Source organism: Rhipicephalus sanguineus, chromosome 6 (assembly GCF_013339695.2).
Source record: "Rhipicephalus sanguineus isolate Rsan-2018 chromosome 6, BIME_Rsan_1.4, whole genome shotgun sequence".
Lineage (NCBI taxonomy): Eukaryota > Metazoa > Arthropoda > Arachnida > Ixodida > Ixodidae > Rhipicephalus > Rhipicephalus sanguineus.
The window spans coordinates 131,634,339-131,650,424 of NC_051181.1; the positions used below are offsets into that span (position 1 = coordinate 131,634,339).

A 16,086-nucleotide genomic window follows, 5' to 3' on the forward strand; every position below is an offset into this window, starting at 1 on the left:
ATTTTTTTTTACTACATACCTTTGTTGTATAATATCCTAACTGAATCTTTACTACCCCTTTTAAGTCACCTCACCTCATCAGACCTTTGAATAAATGACAATTATGATAAAAAAAGGGTAAAATATTGCCAGATTGTGGGCAGCTGCCAACACTGAGCTTGAAGCCTGTTCAGAAATATGTGCTATATATAACGGATTATGATCTGGTTGATGAAACCCAAGCTCACCTGAGAGAAAAGCAGTGTGGCTTTCTCCGCAGACCACCTTTGCAATCTTGATGCCTTCAACAAATGGGATCGGCTGCGGCTTGTTGCTTTGCAGCGTCTTGTTCCCCAGCCCGAGCTGGCCATTCCTACCATCGCCAAAAGCGTACACTTTGCCCTCGGCTAGAAGAGAAGAGCAAAGTTTGTAATGCAATGAAAAAGAGGTCTTATGATGCTCTCTAAGCAATATTAACTTCCTGTGGTTGCAGTCAATGACTGACTAAAATAATTTTTTATTCATGTATTTATTTGTGCAACCACTGCATGGATTTCAATTATCTTAGATTTCAAGGACCCTTTGAAGTGCATGGTTACTGCAGAATAACAAAACTTCACGTATCATTATGCCACGTAACACTAAGTAATATAACACTAAATTGTACACGGCACTCACTGGATTGAAATTGGATATAAGTTTATCTGTACATTGCATAGAATTCTACATAACACAGAAAAATACTTTTGTTTCATACAATGTTGACAATAAGGAAGCTTATAAAAGTCTTCCGTCCTCTCTGTCTGACCTGCCAGTATTCGAAATACTGTGCCCTCATTGACAATGGGTACATCTACTAGCTGTTAAAAAACGTCAGTGAACATTTCATTGGGCTGAAGCACAGAAAACAACAGCGGGATCAAAAACACGTAGAAGCCTACCTGTAAGCGCCATTGTGTGGGTCCCACCGCACGAAACAGAGACTATTTTTCCTGGGATTGTCGAGACCTCTGTCGGTTTGTTGTAGCGTTTGCAGCACAGAGTTTTTGGCAAGCCAAGCTTTCCTCCGTCCCTCTCTCCAAATGTGTACAAAATGCCATCAACTGTCAAAAAATTGATGATAAGTTATTACTCGCTTACAACTCTGCCGAAAGTCCTTTCAGTCAACTTCTGCCCATGATAATTAACCACGAAAAGTGTAACAGTAAATGCCCATAAAGAACAGGGATAAGTGTTTCATGAGATGTTTCTAGGCTTACAACCCGGCTGTCATGGCATCTTGGCTGTAAGCACTTACAACATTCAAGCCACCAAAGCGTGTAACATTCTGCAGTGACACATTATTTTGCAGCTGGTCACACAACACTTTGCATAACGATATTGATGCTTTTCTGTAGCACTTACAGCTCCTGTGCTTCGACAGCAGTAGTGCTTGAAAGAAACTTTTTTCATATTCACTTATTATTGAGGCACCTTCATTTCGACGAGAACCCTAATCTCAAACTAACCTGCGGTCCATCAGTGAGAACGCATGCAAGAAAAGTTTGCCCAACTTGGAATGCTAACATTTAACAAAAACACTCCTCTCACCCCAACTTCACTCAGAAGAAGTAAACAAGAACAGCACATGTGGATTACATATCAAGCAATATCTAATGAAATGGTTTTGCAAACAGTTCTGCATGCAGTAAGAGTTTGGAAGCGAAATAGGTTATTATTGCACATCGTCAATAAAGACCAAGCCTGTCTTGTAAATCACACCACAGAATTCTTGAGTGTGAAGACACAAGTTGCTGCATGCACTCACCCGAAACAATGGCCGTGTGGTAATAGCCCGTCGAAACGGACATTATCCTGATGTCCACTTTGAGCTCCAGAGGTGAGGGAACTGTGGTCTTGGTCCCAAGGCCTAGCTGGCCCTCCTTGCCGCCACCCCAGACATAAGCCGTTCCCTTGTCTGCAACACGTTTTCACATTTTAACACTGAGCTTATTATTCTACACAATCATGTAAGCAGACACAATCAAAACGTGAATGAAAAAACCATATGGAGCTGAGAGAAAACGAACAATGTTCCCTATATATACTCTGTCATGATCATGGGGTGGCACTGTTCAGCACTCTCAATGCTAGGTAAAGAATGAGTGCATGAATACCTACACAAGCATGCAAAGGGACAGCCATTGATCACCGTTGCTCTATTAACAGAGCATAGCATGCCACATGCAAAGGCTCAAATTTCTCCCAATGCCGACAAGTTGTCTTCTACTAATATAATTTCCCTTTCCCTTCACCAGCAATACTAAGCTGATTGCACACTTAAGCTTATTTCATAATTAACAGCCATACTTCCTGTAGTCTCTATGCTTCCCCAGGCAACACGAAGCTCAGCAGTATAGCCTGAATCACACTAGTTTAGTGCAGTCGAGCGCATGGCTACGGATGATGGCGGCATCCGCAGCTGCTTTTTCGCATTGGCTACAAGCTTCCGTTCATGTCTGAATTATAGCACAAGGACCTAGCAAATGATATGATTATGTTTGGTATCATTACGGCATCAGTCTCTGAATATTTTTGCAAAAAACAGCAGCTGAAGCAGCCAAATGGCTGCTCTAGACAAGTGTGACTCAAACTGTACGTCTACCCACACTCTCCAAAAGAACACTCAATCTCCCTTGCATACCTGTGAGTGCCACAGAGTGCTCGGCCCCAGCAGCCAGTTGCTTTATCTGCAGCCCAGTGAGTGCGGTGATGAGCGCGGGCTCCGGGTGTTGAAATTCTTGAGAGTTGAGGCCCAGCTGGTGTTCGGTGTTGACACCAAAACCATACACCCGATGGTCATCTGAGACCACGAAAAGGGTGGAAGGACACATGCATATTAGTGCCAAGGAGTAGTTTCCATGAAAAAAAATAGTGCCTTCGCATTTATTAATTTTACCAGACAATATGCAAAATTTCGCAAGCGGGCTTTTCCATGATTATGGCTCATCCTGATAACCAACGGGGTTGAACTCCTGCTAGGTGCCCCATTATACTGGCTGAGAGATCCACATTGAAAGCTTTGATGGCGTGAAGCATGGAGGCCAGTAGATATAGCAGCACTATACGCACTTTGCTGCCTCATTTTCGACACTAGCATGAGGTCCAGCTTGCTGCTTAGGCCAAATAAAGTGTATGAAGGAGTGCACTTACAGATTTTGTGTACCATACATTTCTAAAAACCTTTGTCTCTACTGCATATGACATTAGATTTGTGGGGTACCAAGTTGAAAGAATGTCAATAATTAGAAGGAAATAAACGAAAATGTGGACAGGAGGCAATGTAAAATAAACTTTGATCTCAGATGAAGTTGCCCAAGGTTATTTGTGGACAAAAAATGCTTTAGCCACAAAAACACACAGCTGCAGATCCCAGCAGAAAGCATTTCAACAAGTGGAATGCTGTAAAAGACCACTTGCAGATAAATTCTTCTTTGACTTCCAAGTTAATCAGTACATCTCTATCTGACAGTCAAGGAATTAGACCATAGATGACCCAACATGACTTACAATGAATACTCGCATCATTATATTATGACCAGTAACAATTCAATCAACCGAGAACACTATGGTAATTAAATGAGTGTCTTGTGAGAGCACAGACCTTTACCTCCTTAGTGTTACGTAAAGGACTATCTCTTTTCCAATATTCACAACGGCAAAAGTAGAGGTGCTTAGATTCGGGACAAGATATGACACTAAAGTATTTTTTTGGCTCGTTTGTCCAAATAATAAGAGAAGAGAAGGCAGTTATCACTTAGGCTGACTGAATGCTTCAATTTCAGAAAATATGTCAATACATTTACTAAACCTACGTGTGCTTTCTTACCTGTGGCAACTAGTGTGTGCGCCCGTCCACATGCTAGGAGAACAGCCCTCTGGTCTTTCAACGCTGAAAGATTAATTTTTGAAGTTAGTAACTTAAACTATCAGTAAAGAAGTTTTCCCAACAGTGATAGCATTAGTGATGCAATAGAAGCCCTACAAACGCGACTTATTCTGAAGGACACAGTCAAGTAATACACCAAAACGGTGCACAAACCGAAATATACTGCAAAATGCCTCAGTAAGCTTGAGCATGAATACGGTAGCCGTTTAGCTGAAAGAGCCAATGATGATCAGCTCTGTTACTCCCAGAATACTGCATAAAATTCATAGCTAAAATAGCAAAGCGACAAAACAGTACATATACATTTTTAGTACATGTTTGCCTCTTCAGGTAATCCATCAAAGAAGATCCAATTGTGATATCTCTATACAATTGTTTCGATCTGTTAAAATATAAACCTGCTACATACTTGCTGTATTAATGTGGCTTATACAAATGCACAAACACTGCTGAAATTTACTAACTCTTCCATGAAACGAGATATGTTTGCGAACCCTCAACGATGGATACCTCCATGATCAAAACTATACAGATCACAGGCATGAAAAAAAAAAAAAGCCTAATTTATACATCATTCATATGCACAAACTGAAATTGATGAACATGCTGGAAAGTTCGCAATGTTAAAGGGACACTAAAGAGAAACAATGAACCTGTTTAGACTGATAAATTGTGCTCTGAGAACTGCAATGTCGTTAATTTCCACATGATAGGTTTTAGAGGAGAAAATCAAGTTCAAAGTATCATTTTTAAATTTCGTGCCAAAATCTCCCCGCGTGACATCATGGATTTGAAAATGTATTTATCATATTTTGACGCCATTGGCTCAACAAAATTACCCCAAACTTGGTATGTTAAGTCTATGGCCACCTCAGAGGACAATGTACCTCATTTTTACCGATTAAGAGCTAGTACGTAGTCCCTAGTAGGCGCCGTCAAAACATGTGACGTCACGGCGAATGGTGCGGAAACTTCAAGGTGGCGTCGCCACCCACATTTTGTTTTTGCGCGTTTTCTCGCTTACTAAGTGTCTTCTTGCAGCAAGCGTGGTGTTTTTGGTATCGTGAAAGAGCGGTTTACTAATATGAGAAAAATCGTTTTGGTTGGTCTTTAGTGTCCCTTTAGGTGTGGACTGTGGTCCTCAATTTCAAGTTATATTCACAGGGGGACAAGCAAAGTGGCATCACATGGAATTCCTGGTTCACACACTTCCTCGGGGGATAAACACGGCCACTTACATCTTATCTTTGAGGCATGCAGATAAAATGAGTGTTATCTTGCAAGTACCTTTCACGCATTTCGGTCGCACCACTGTGTTCTTGTGGCCGTGCCCGAGCTGGCCATACTCATTGCTGCCGAAGCTGAACACACGGCCTCCCGCTGGAAAAAACAAGCAAAAACAATATAGCTTCTGAAAATGTGGAGAGCATACAGTCAGTGGTCCAACTGAAAGTTAAGTATAATAAGTAGGCCATTTAACCTTGGCCACACAACACGGCATGCTTGCATCGACACTTTATTAAAATGCAGATGCTATTTCATGCAACCTCATTGTAAGGTTAGACTGTACTTCATATCAGGTGTCCTGTTATTTCATGCAGCTACTGAATGCATAAAGAATCTGGTTTCATTTTACCCATGGAAGTACTTATTTATAAAACACTTATGTTTCTGAGAACACACGCCAAGCTCAGCAGAGCACACTAGTTCTCAAATTCTATTCTGTTCTTTATCTTTTTGCTACGTTAAATGTCTCATACCAGTGATAACGACAGCACAGCAATGTACAGCAAAGGATAGATGGACAGTACAGAAAAGGCAGAGCTGAGATGGACTGGAAGAGCAACATAATCACTGCCTCAAGAGTATGTACCAGAGACATTCACATACAAGCCTTCATCACTAATAACCCGTAGTGTTCATCGAATTCAGAAAGGCTTCAGTGATGACAATGCACTGGCAACGTGTGACATGGTTGGGCTTTATATATACAGCACTCTCTACATTGGAGCAACACTACGAGGACATATTCGACTAGATATGAAAATGCAGTGTTACGCCGGAGTACATTGCCCTGTATAATAACAAGAACTTCCATTTGCAATTAAGTGTATTTCACCTTAGGAAAACATGGTTTCGGAAATATAGAGAAAGAACACAAAACAGACTTAGACACACGAATATACACTATGGCCCACCTGCAGAGGGACCATATAATTAGTAACATAACCTCAATAATTCCTCAAAGTAATAAGAACACTACATCTGGTGAGTCAGGTGAACATAGAGATGCTTTGACACTGTGCGTGAGCAGTAACAAATGGTCAAATACTGATGTTGTGTTCTCCTTCCAGAGTGCGACACAGTGTGCAAAAGCATACTAGATTAACACAAGCTCAGAAAGTCAGAAAAAAGTCAGACAGTTATAAAATGTTGCGACAAAGCCACAGACATTTTTTTTAGCACACATGTTTTCAGAGCAGCAGCTGCAATGGCAGCAGCCATCAGAAACGGACGTCACTGCCAGACAGATCACATACCATGCAGCTGGACATACCCGTTATGAAGACTGAGTGTTCGTCCCCGCAGGCCACGTGCATGACGGGATCGTTTTTCACCCAAAACATTCCAGGCATGTTGCCAGCGAACCGGGTCTTCCCAAAGGTGCATACTGCCCCAGAGCCTTTGACAAGAGAAAGATACAAATTTGACTGTTTCAGAGCATTACGTTGGGCAAGCCGGTGCATAGCTTAACGAAAGATTTGTGGCACAAACTGAAAATTAAGGAAAAAAGACAAGGAGACAGGGCTTGTCCTGTAAAGTTCTTCTCCGCCTTCGTTAGTCGAGTTACTAGCTACAATGAATCCTCACCAACTAGCCCAATTTTCTGTCCTGTTAACAAGACAGGATAGGACACCAATCCTGTCCTCTCTTCTTGGTTTTCCTTTGTTCTCAGTTTGCACTACAAATCTGACCATTAACTTTTTTAAGTTTACATGGAAAGTAAATATATAACTTGAGAAAGTGTCTGGCAGTAAAGATGTTTTCATTTAGCTTCCATGGTGTGAATTAGATGTCCTTACAGTGAATGAGCCTGCAAAGGCACTTAATGTGTGTCTGAGCAACTTTTAGGAAGCGTTTCTGTTCCTAGTACATGCGCCTCTCAACACAAACTATGTGCTGCATTTGTACATCACTTGAAACGTGCACTTTAGTGATGCCGCAAGCCACATTTAACATCATATGTGCTTGTATGCTGCTCTCTTTTAGGTTTATCTTTGTCCTCCCACTCAACCATGACAGCATGCTCTTGGCTCTCGCCCTACTAGCAGAAATCGTAGTGTACATACTGCAATTCAAGTCCAGTGCTTGGAACTCAAACTCTTAAGGGCGTCGGTAACTGATCAGAACTAGTAGTTACTTCATGCGGTTCCTGCACTTAGCAGCTTAGAAAAGGCAGAGCAATCGTAATGAAGTTACGACCTTCTTTCCCACGGGACTTCAACTTTGCTTTCCTTGACAGTTTCGGCCGGTGACTCTTGCATACAACACGACCAGCGATAGCATCTCCGATTCGGAATGTTATCGCTGGTTTTGCAGATGTTCTTACACAGGAATTCTGCTGCACTCCCCCCCTACCTTTTCTTTTTGTCAGCCACATATATATTCCATGCTCTCGCATACATAGTAGAAAACAGCGCAATACAACGAAGACAAGAAAGACCAAACAGGACCAGCACTGACTACCAACAGGTGCGTTTATTTTTTTTTGCACAAGTATATACGCATTCTGGCAAGGGGGAAAGACGGAGGAGAGGGAGAAGATAGGTCTGATCCTGTTTGGCGTTTCTTGTCTTCGTTGTATTGCGCTGTTTTCTACTATGATCGCGTACCAATACTCTCAAGTTCATACGCTTTTGAAGTTCATTTCTCGCATACCTCTTGCCACCGTTCCCATTTAATGAAGTGTGAATGTTTGATTGATTGAATTAATTAATAAAATTGTTTCATAGCCAGCTCCCAAGTTATTCAGAAGAGGCGCACCACATAACGTCGCGTCATTCGAGGCGTGCCGATCGCCAGCACGTGCATCGGAAATGACCATGAGGTAAGTCCGCAAAGACGAACGGAACAGGATCCGCGAGCACCACTACTACGGAGGCGCACGCAATCGCATTCCGAAGTCAGCTTATACGCGTGCGCGAGCGTTACCGACGCGACGTCGTTGCGACGACGCGCTGTGTACCACGTATAAAAGAAGAAAAAAAAAACGAGAAAGTACTAAAAAAAAGCGCATTGGCCACACCCCCGCGATGTCACAATCAAGCAACCTTGGCCCGATTCCAAAATAAGTATTCTGTAAGACAGCAGGGAGTCGCACCGCTGCCAGTTAGCAACGACGTTGGTCGTCTTCCGCTCGCGAAAAGGAAGAATATCGGGCAAGCCGACGCGAGGGAAATCGCTCAAGCAGCACCGTAGCGACGCGTTCCCTCCCGCAGCCCCTCCCCTCCGTGGAGCGCCCGCCGTAATTAATCTTGACTAGCGCTGCGCGTACGAGGGTCGCATTTTACGCTCCCCCTGACCTACGACGAAGCGCGCTTCGAAACGTCGCGAAGCACACGCACGTGAAAAATAAAAAAGAAGCGTGCTCTTCCGGGAAACGAGAGCGTGTTCGTCGCGGCTCTGTCTGCATAGCGACCGATGTTCAACAGCGAACCCGTTTGCGGCGACGTGCGTAGGAGTGGTCATCTCCGCATAGCGGTACCACACCGGAGAAGCGCGTTTCACCTCCCGATATCGTTCTTGCATCGCTTAGAGCGATCGAACGAGTAATAAAGAAAGAAAAGTTGCACGCTCACAAACTACGCAGGGTGCACAACAATCGCGCGCTTGGAAACACGACTTTTAAGTGAGAGCTCGAGACGCGAGCATCTCTCATATGTAGTAATGGGAGGCGAGCTTACCTGGGATGTCCTCTTCCTCATCAGCTGTCATTTTCACTTTCCGAAGCGGTCACGGCGAGCAGTCGACACAAATCTAAAAGAGGCTACAGGGGAAGGGCACGAAACTCGTTGATACACTTCGATTCGGGATGAAACATGCACGCAAACCCAAGAACGCAAAAGGATGAAATATAAGGCACCCTCCCAAAGCTCTCTTCTGCATAAGCGGATTCGGCCGACGTTACGCAGAACAACCATGAACAGTTTCGTAGCCATCAATTGTTACGTAAAAGAAAACAAGGTAGTCTCGCTGAGTAATATAAATGGCATATTTATGCGCAACACAATTAAACAGTAATTATTTTTGGTACGCTATTACCACTATCTTGGCCGCATAGTTTATACGGTTCTACCGGAAGCGCTGTGGAGCTTCCGGCAAAGAGAGATGTCTTCCCGACCTCGATCAAGGATTCCTCAAATTTTGTACGACGAATAACAAAAAACAGCATGGCATCTCGTGGAGGCGTACACGTTAGCGGCACCGATGGCAGCGATTTCAACCATCGACAAAAAGTGGCATCGCACTACCAGATCAGGTTAGTTGTCCAGCCGGAGCAATTGTCTTCGAGCAAATACCCTTAGGAAGCGTTGCTAATATTAGGAACGGCCAGAATAACTTCTACTACAACAAGGCATCGAAGCGAATTGGGTGATAGAAAAAACATTTGCGGCCAGGTGTATTGCGTAATTTCACTGGAATGTAGCGACGTCGGGGGTCTGAGACTGCTGGTAACTGCTGGGATCGCGTTATGTTATACGTGGCATCACGTTGGAGAGGTTCCTCTCCTAGAAACAGAAAGCTGGCTGGAAAACTGGTGGCGCATTAGCGCTGCTACCTATCGTTTTGCGACGGAACATATTAATGGTATTGACTTAACCTCGTTAATTTTTTACGCACGCGATCGGGTTCGCCTATGCGAGTTCACAGCTGTCAAGGTTTTCCTCGTGCCGGTGCGCGCCTAACTGAATGCTCAATGAACATGATCCTAGCGTGTGGCCAATAATTGCCGATTGAATACTCGCCTCTCGTTTGTACTGAACTCTTAGTTCCTGCGACCATGTCTATGGTGATTACAGCGTTCGACACATGTTCCACACTATGCTTGTTAAATGATCTACACAATACACATCCCACCGTTATTTGTACCGACGTATATCGCTCAATGGCCCATCGTCACGCACTAAATAACCTTGTTTCGCACTCCTCTTCATTACCCAAAATCGCACTTCGATTTCGCATGTGACCCGCTGCGTGTGCGATTTCAGCTGCAGTGATTGGATGCATGCTTCGTCATGTGGAAAATGTTTCTCCGGATAGTTATGTGTCTACATCTCAAAAGTCAACCTGAAAAGTATTTATGAATGCATCCTATGATACAACATAGTATTGAGTGCAGTGTTTAGGCTAGACAGCCAGCAATACGTGTACTTTTGGATGCACCACAAGTGTAGCTGTATCCTGGGCTTGGAACTCCTAAACAGAAGATGTAGAGAAAAGCCATATGCCTGTGTAGTACGTTTATTTAAAGCAGTGAATGTTGAATGCAGACTCAAGAACATGTGAAATTTGTTTCTGTAAGTCTGATGATGTTATGTGCTGTTCATTGTATATTTAGGCAAAGCCACTAGGTACAGAATGTTGTTGCTGTTGTGTTGATGAGGGTTTGACTCACTACTAAAGACTTTGAAAAACCTTATAGTTAGCAGAGAGAGTTGTTTTGTCGGCAATAAATGCTCTTAACAGTGCTGCAGAGCTTTATTTTCAGAAATGTATATTTTATTGCACACCCTTCCTTGTTTTGCAGTGCCATTTACAAGACGCGACTAAAGACGGCAATGCTGCTGCACTTCTTCCTCTTTCTTGCCATGTGCGCCAAGCTAGCCGAGGACGTGCTCGATCGGCTGGACATCTTCATCCTCGAGCTGGAAGAGCTGTACATCCCAAAGCCGTTGCTCTGGGAGTGGGTCTGGCTTGCCAGCCTGCTCTTCATGCTGCCAGGCCTGACGGCCGTGCGTCGCAATCGCGCGAGCAGCATGAAGGTGTATGTCGCCGGCACGTTCCTCTTCGGTCTGTGTCCCGTGATCGGAGCCGCGGTCTACTTCTTCCGCGACCTGTATGCCTTCGTGCAGCACGGCCACGCCGTCGAGAATGTCCAGTTGTGGCAGGGTTACCCCGTGGCGGTCCTCTGGTACGCCTTCCTTACCGTGGCCTTCCAGGCGCACATGTTCTCACTCTACTTTGGCGTAAGGCTCATCCTGGCTTGGCAACGCGGAACGGTTGTCAAGAAAGCCAAGTAACCCCTATGTGCGCCCGCGTTGCTTGGTGGATGCACACCCATCGCAGCGCCCTCTGTGGTTGACCCTGTGCAGCAGTCTTCCTTCTTCTCTTTCTGTCCGTACTTCTGTTGAGTGCGCTGGATCAGTGTCACAGTTGTCGGTTGCCGACCATGTGCCAGCCGCAGTGAACCAGCTGTCTCGTCATGCTGTGCAAAACCCTTCCATCCATCTCAGGAGCCCTTACAGACTGTCAACCACTGCCATTTCTATTAACCCCAATGTGTGCACTTCCAACACGGCGTTTTTTTCTTTATTAAATCCAAATGAATGTTTTCCAGTGACGTGTTCTTGCGCTCGCTTCTAGCTTCCTAGGTCAGTACACCGTATTGTTGAAGTTTCTTTGATAAGACAGTTGAACTTAAATCTGTCAAGCTCACTAAGTGCACATGGCAGCCACAGTTGAGTGAGGTTTGCTCAATATATAGGTCATTGCAGTAGATTTCTGTGCCATAGTTCTCGATGCCCACAGTTAGACAGCTGCTAGTATATGTATTGTGTCTCATCTTCATTGTCATGTGCATGTGCTCCCAATACTGGTGAAGATTTATGTAGCGCAACCCCCGATTTGACCTGGTGGAATTTAGTACTTGGGGGCAACTTTGGCAACTGTAAACTCTGGCACTGCTACGGCGCACCATAGTTCCTTAAGGATCCTCTGTGAAGACTTGCTTGCAGCCTGTTTGCTTGGAGAAGCAACCGTTCTCGGAGTGTGGCGTCTCCTGACGATTTCCAGGGGACCACGGGAATGTGCATCTGTGTTTACGTGTTGTGCCTTCCTGGTGTCTGGTCCATGTGCGTGAAGCTCTGTGTTCTGTGGTGTCAGGAACAATTCTCAGATTGAAAAACTGTGATGAGGATGTTCTTCCTATGATCTGCGTTTCTACATCCACAAGCTAGCTTCTGAGCTTGCACTGGTAAACTTGCTAAACCATCAGTCCCTCAAGTAGGGGAAGTTTGCGGATACAGTCAGAGCCAAGTGAAAGTTTGCCACTGTAATTCCGCGCAGCTCAAAGCTTGGCAAACCATTAGTCCTTTCTTTAAATTTACGGCATGTGGAGATGGTATCAGGCTTGTAGTACATGTAACTCCTGCATGTGATGTACCATGTCCTTGGTACTAAATGTGGGAACAGCCAAACACAGTTACAAGCCCAAGGCTTAACATTATTGTAGTGTTGCAGCAATGTCTTGCAGGCTTGCCGCAACGCTTTGAAACTTTTCCGTTGTGCCTTATATGGGTCTTGTCTATGGCAAAAGTAGTAAAGCCTTGTATTCTAATGTGTGATTAGCACATAGACTTAAATGTGTTTGCTTGCAATGAATGAACTGGTTGTGAATCAAACTGCTTGCTTTTTCAACATACCCGCAAGTTCTATACCCTGGCCTGGTATGGGTGGGAAAAAAAGAGTCCTTTAATAGTGACAAGTGCACATTTAGCATTCGTTGTGTTACTACCTTGAGAATGTCATGGTTTTATTCATAATGACCCGTAAGTATGTGGGCCGTTAGCATGGGTGGTGAGAAGGTATGCTGTTTGATGTTTTAACTGCATAGGAAGAAAATTCTAAGTCACTACAACCTGCAAGGCTTCATGGTGTGGGCAGCTGCTGCAGAGATATGTTGTTATTCACCCACATTCTTGCTATTGCTTCCGTACTTTATTTTTTAGTGCTGCAGGCCTGTACCTTATCATGGAATACTGTTCCGTTTGCTCCGTGTCGTGGCGCCTCGCGCCACCGGCGCTGCCCATGTTGGGGCCCCTGACATATTTCGAAATGGCCAATCATAGAGGACCAACACGGAATAGCATTTCATATTCCGTGGAATGGTATAGGCCCCCTGAACTATGTTGTACACTGTTAGCACTGTGAAACTGTGTGTAGATGCAGATGTTGAATATATAAAGAACAAAATGGTCACACCTTCATTTGAAGCACCAATCTTCACTTATGCTTAAATATTGAAGAAATCTTTACCCACGGGTGCATCAGCGAAACACAGCTGTAGCATACCTTGTGAGGAAGAAATGCATATAGTAATTTGCAAGGTCTTAAAATGGCTGCCTCAAATTTTACTTAGTAACATGAAAAGCATTCATGCTGTTTGTTGTGCAACTTGCACAGCCAAATCTACAGGCGTAGCAGTATAATTGAACTGCTTTTGACTGCTAACATTTGCTGGATGCAGCTTGAAGATCTGTGAGATTTTTCGAACTTCTTGGGGCTAACATGTTTAAAGTTAATAGATAGTACACTGACAGAGGGTGTATAGGCGATTGCACAAAGAAATCGAAAACTTGAATGTGGCTGTCATTTGTGTAGTGTTTCAATGTGATGTAAAGATGTGTGTGCACATGTGTGTGCAGGATCCCTTGTAGTTTCACATATGTGGGCATTGCTGTGGAGTGATTTCCTGTATGTGCCAGTGTGACACTGTCAGTGCTCTTTGTCGGGAGGCAACTTCAGATACTCGTGTAAGCTTGCTTTGGGGCTTGCGCAGGTGTGCGGACTGTGAATGCTGCAGGGTGTGTTTCATTACTAAAAAAAAATGTGGAATGTAACATTGTCCAACTTACTACTGCCAGCTGCTGTGACAACATGAATGTGTGAAACTATGGCGCAATAAATTATTCCAGTTGTTTGTTGGTACTTGCAGCACTTTCTCTTAAATGTGTTTGTGCTGCGAGGATAAAATCGGGTGGGTAAAAGACGTCGAAATAGGGAAGCAGCATTATTGTGCAGGATCCCTTGCTGCTTCCACCTATGCGGGAATATGTGAATATAAAATGTGAGGGCAGCAACATTTAATTTACCGAGTTGGTCGCAATGATGCGATGCCAAATGCAATAGCATCACACGTGAGGACTGCGTTCGTTTTCAGCAAGTAGTGCTGGCCTGTTTTTAAAGGGCCCCTCACCAGGCCACATTGCAAATTTTTGCCGAAGTGATCAATTCTCTAAAAATGGTTCATTACTAGCGAAGTTAAAAGAAATTAGACAGGTGCTGCCATCACGCTTCCGTGAGGCGAGCTTCACTGCCACTGCGTACACTCTCTTCCTTTGCTTTGGTGGCGAGGAAGCGCGTCATGATTGCGTAACGAGCACCGTCTCCTTTCTTTCTTATTTTGTTTTGCTTCGCGGCGCTGCAATGCGGGCTCCTCATTGGATGAAAGACCGAATTCACGGCCAAGGAGAGCGACGTTCCCAGGGACGCCTGTTACGTAATCATGCACCTGTGACGAATGCATTCTCTGCCACCAAGCGCGAATTCCTCGAGAGGGGAAGAGAGCAGGCAGCCAAGGCGGCTGTCAACTGTTTTTGCGCCGTGCAGACGCGATCGACCGCAGTGGTGGGAGGTACCGGGTTCGATTCCCAATGCCGCCGCGCGCCCACCAGTTTTGTCTGATGGGGAGACAGGCATGGGCGTGCGCACAGGGGGGGCAGGGGGCCGCCCCCCCCCTAATCACCTAAGAGGGGGGGGGGCGCAAAATCTGCCCCGTACATTGACCCTTCTAGTCACCTAAGAGGCGGGGGCGCAAAATCTGCCCCATACATTGACTTAGTAGGGCGGGGGGCGCTGCGATGAACCTTTGCCCCCCCCCCCCCCTGATGGGGAACCCTGCGCACGCCTATGGAGACGGGTACCCCGGCCAGGCGTTAGTGTTGTGGGTGCTTCTAAAAGGTGGCCTCTCATTTCCGCACTCTTCTTTCGGTCCCCTTTCCCGGGCCTCCACGAACGACGCTGAGCCATGCTCCCTTATGGGTTGCTCTCATCATACCGAACAGATGAAGAAGCGCACTTATGCGTAGACAAAAGGGACAAGAAAGTGCCGTGTCTTTACTGTCCCTTTTGTCTTCGTCAAAGTGCGCTACTTACCTATACGGCATGATGATCAATCACCAACTAGCCCAGCTTCCAACGTCTCTCCCCTCTTCAGACCACTACCGCTACTACACATGCGATCTTTACCGACCGATCTACTTGCCGCGCTTGAATCTTCACTTTTATTTTGAAGGGCCCCTCACCTTTAACAGGTAGCTTCAGATTCGGCGCCTCATCGTCATAGGCGCGCGCACGGGGGGTGGGGGGGAGGGTCACACCCCCCTCCTATAGACGGGGGACAAATCCTACGGTGAGAAAGGCGGAGCCTAGTGACGTCAGCTCGCGAGGAGATGTCTCCACAAATGCATAGAGTTTCCTACAATACTATTTTAGGAAACTCTATGCACAAATGTTCCCCACTCACCCGGACGAGGCGTACGGAGGGGGAGACCAGTGTTACTAGCAGGGGCGTAGCCAGAAATTTTTTTGGGGGGGGGGGTGTTCAACCATACATTATGTATGTTTGTGCGTGCGTTTGTATGTGTGCGTGTATATATGCGCAAGCAAAATTTAAAAATTTCGGGGGGGGGTTTGAACCCCCCCAACCCCCCCCTTGGCTACGCCCCTGGTTACTAGACTACTCTGGTGGCTTGTACCACCCGTTTGACGAGCTGCTGACGACGAGCTGCAGACGACCATGCAGCTGCAGACTGGACACCCACTGCCGTTCTCTGCAGGAGCAAGTGCAACAATGTGGCCAAACAAGAGCCCGAAATTCCGCCATATCCCCCACCGCCGGGGGATCGTTTGTCCTGTCGGGGAAAAGGCAGAAAAGGTCCCCGTCTCCTCCGAGGAGTCTTGGGGGGGGGGGGTCGCGCCTACTCACCAATCCGTGACGACGTGGTCACGTGATCCGCAATCCCCCCGTGAAATCTGCCCCATACATTGACCCCCCTAGTCACCTAAGAGTGGGGGGGGGGGGGGCGCAAAATCTGCCTCATACATTGACTTAGCAGGGG

General features: G+C 45.5%; 2 protein-coding genes across 2 annotated transcripts in view; one reads left to right on the top strand and one right to left on the bottom strand.

Moving 5' to 3' along the window:
- LOC119396431 (X-linked retinitis pigmentosa GTPase regulator) overlaps nucleotides 1-9,095 on the bottom strand; it is a 29,693-nt gene extending 20,598 nt beyond the window's left edge. The window contains exons 1-8 of the mRNA XM_037663648.1: nucleotides 8,872-9,095; nucleotides 6,465-6,590; nucleotides 5,195-5,287; nucleotides 3,848-3,910; nucleotides 2,663-2,821; nucleotides 1,787-1,936; nucleotides 921-1,082; nucleotides 228-386 (exon numbers count right to left, since the gene is read on the bottom strand). Coding sequence (XP_037519576.1) covers nucleotides 228-386; nucleotides 921-1,082; nucleotides 1,787-1,936; nucleotides 2,663-2,821; nucleotides 3,848-3,910; nucleotides 5,195-5,287; nucleotides 6,465-6,590; nucleotides 8,872-8,902 — 943 coding nt within the window. The 5' untranslated portion in view covers nucleotides 8,903-9,095. The remainder of the gene's footprint in view (nucleotides 1-227; nucleotides 387-920; nucleotides 1,083-1,786; nucleotides 1,937-2,662; nucleotides 2,822-3,847; nucleotides 3,911-5,194; nucleotides 5,288-6,464; nucleotides 6,591-8,871) is intronic.
- A 178-nt stretch (nucleotides 9,096-9,273) lies between these two features.
- Nucleotides 9,274-13,894, top strand: LOC119396432 (protein jagunal). The gene is made up of 2 exons (XM_037663649.1): nucleotides 9,274-9,446; nucleotides 10,716-13,894. The coding sequence occupies exons 1-2, from the start codon at nucleotides 9,358-9,360 to the stop codon at nucleotides 11,206-11,208; spliced, it is 582 nt and encodes a 193-aa protein (XP_037519577.1). The 5' UTR covers nucleotides 9,274-9,357; the 3' UTR covers nucleotides 11,209-13,894.
- The last annotated feature ends 2,192 nt before the right edge of the window (nucleotides 13,895-16,086 follow it).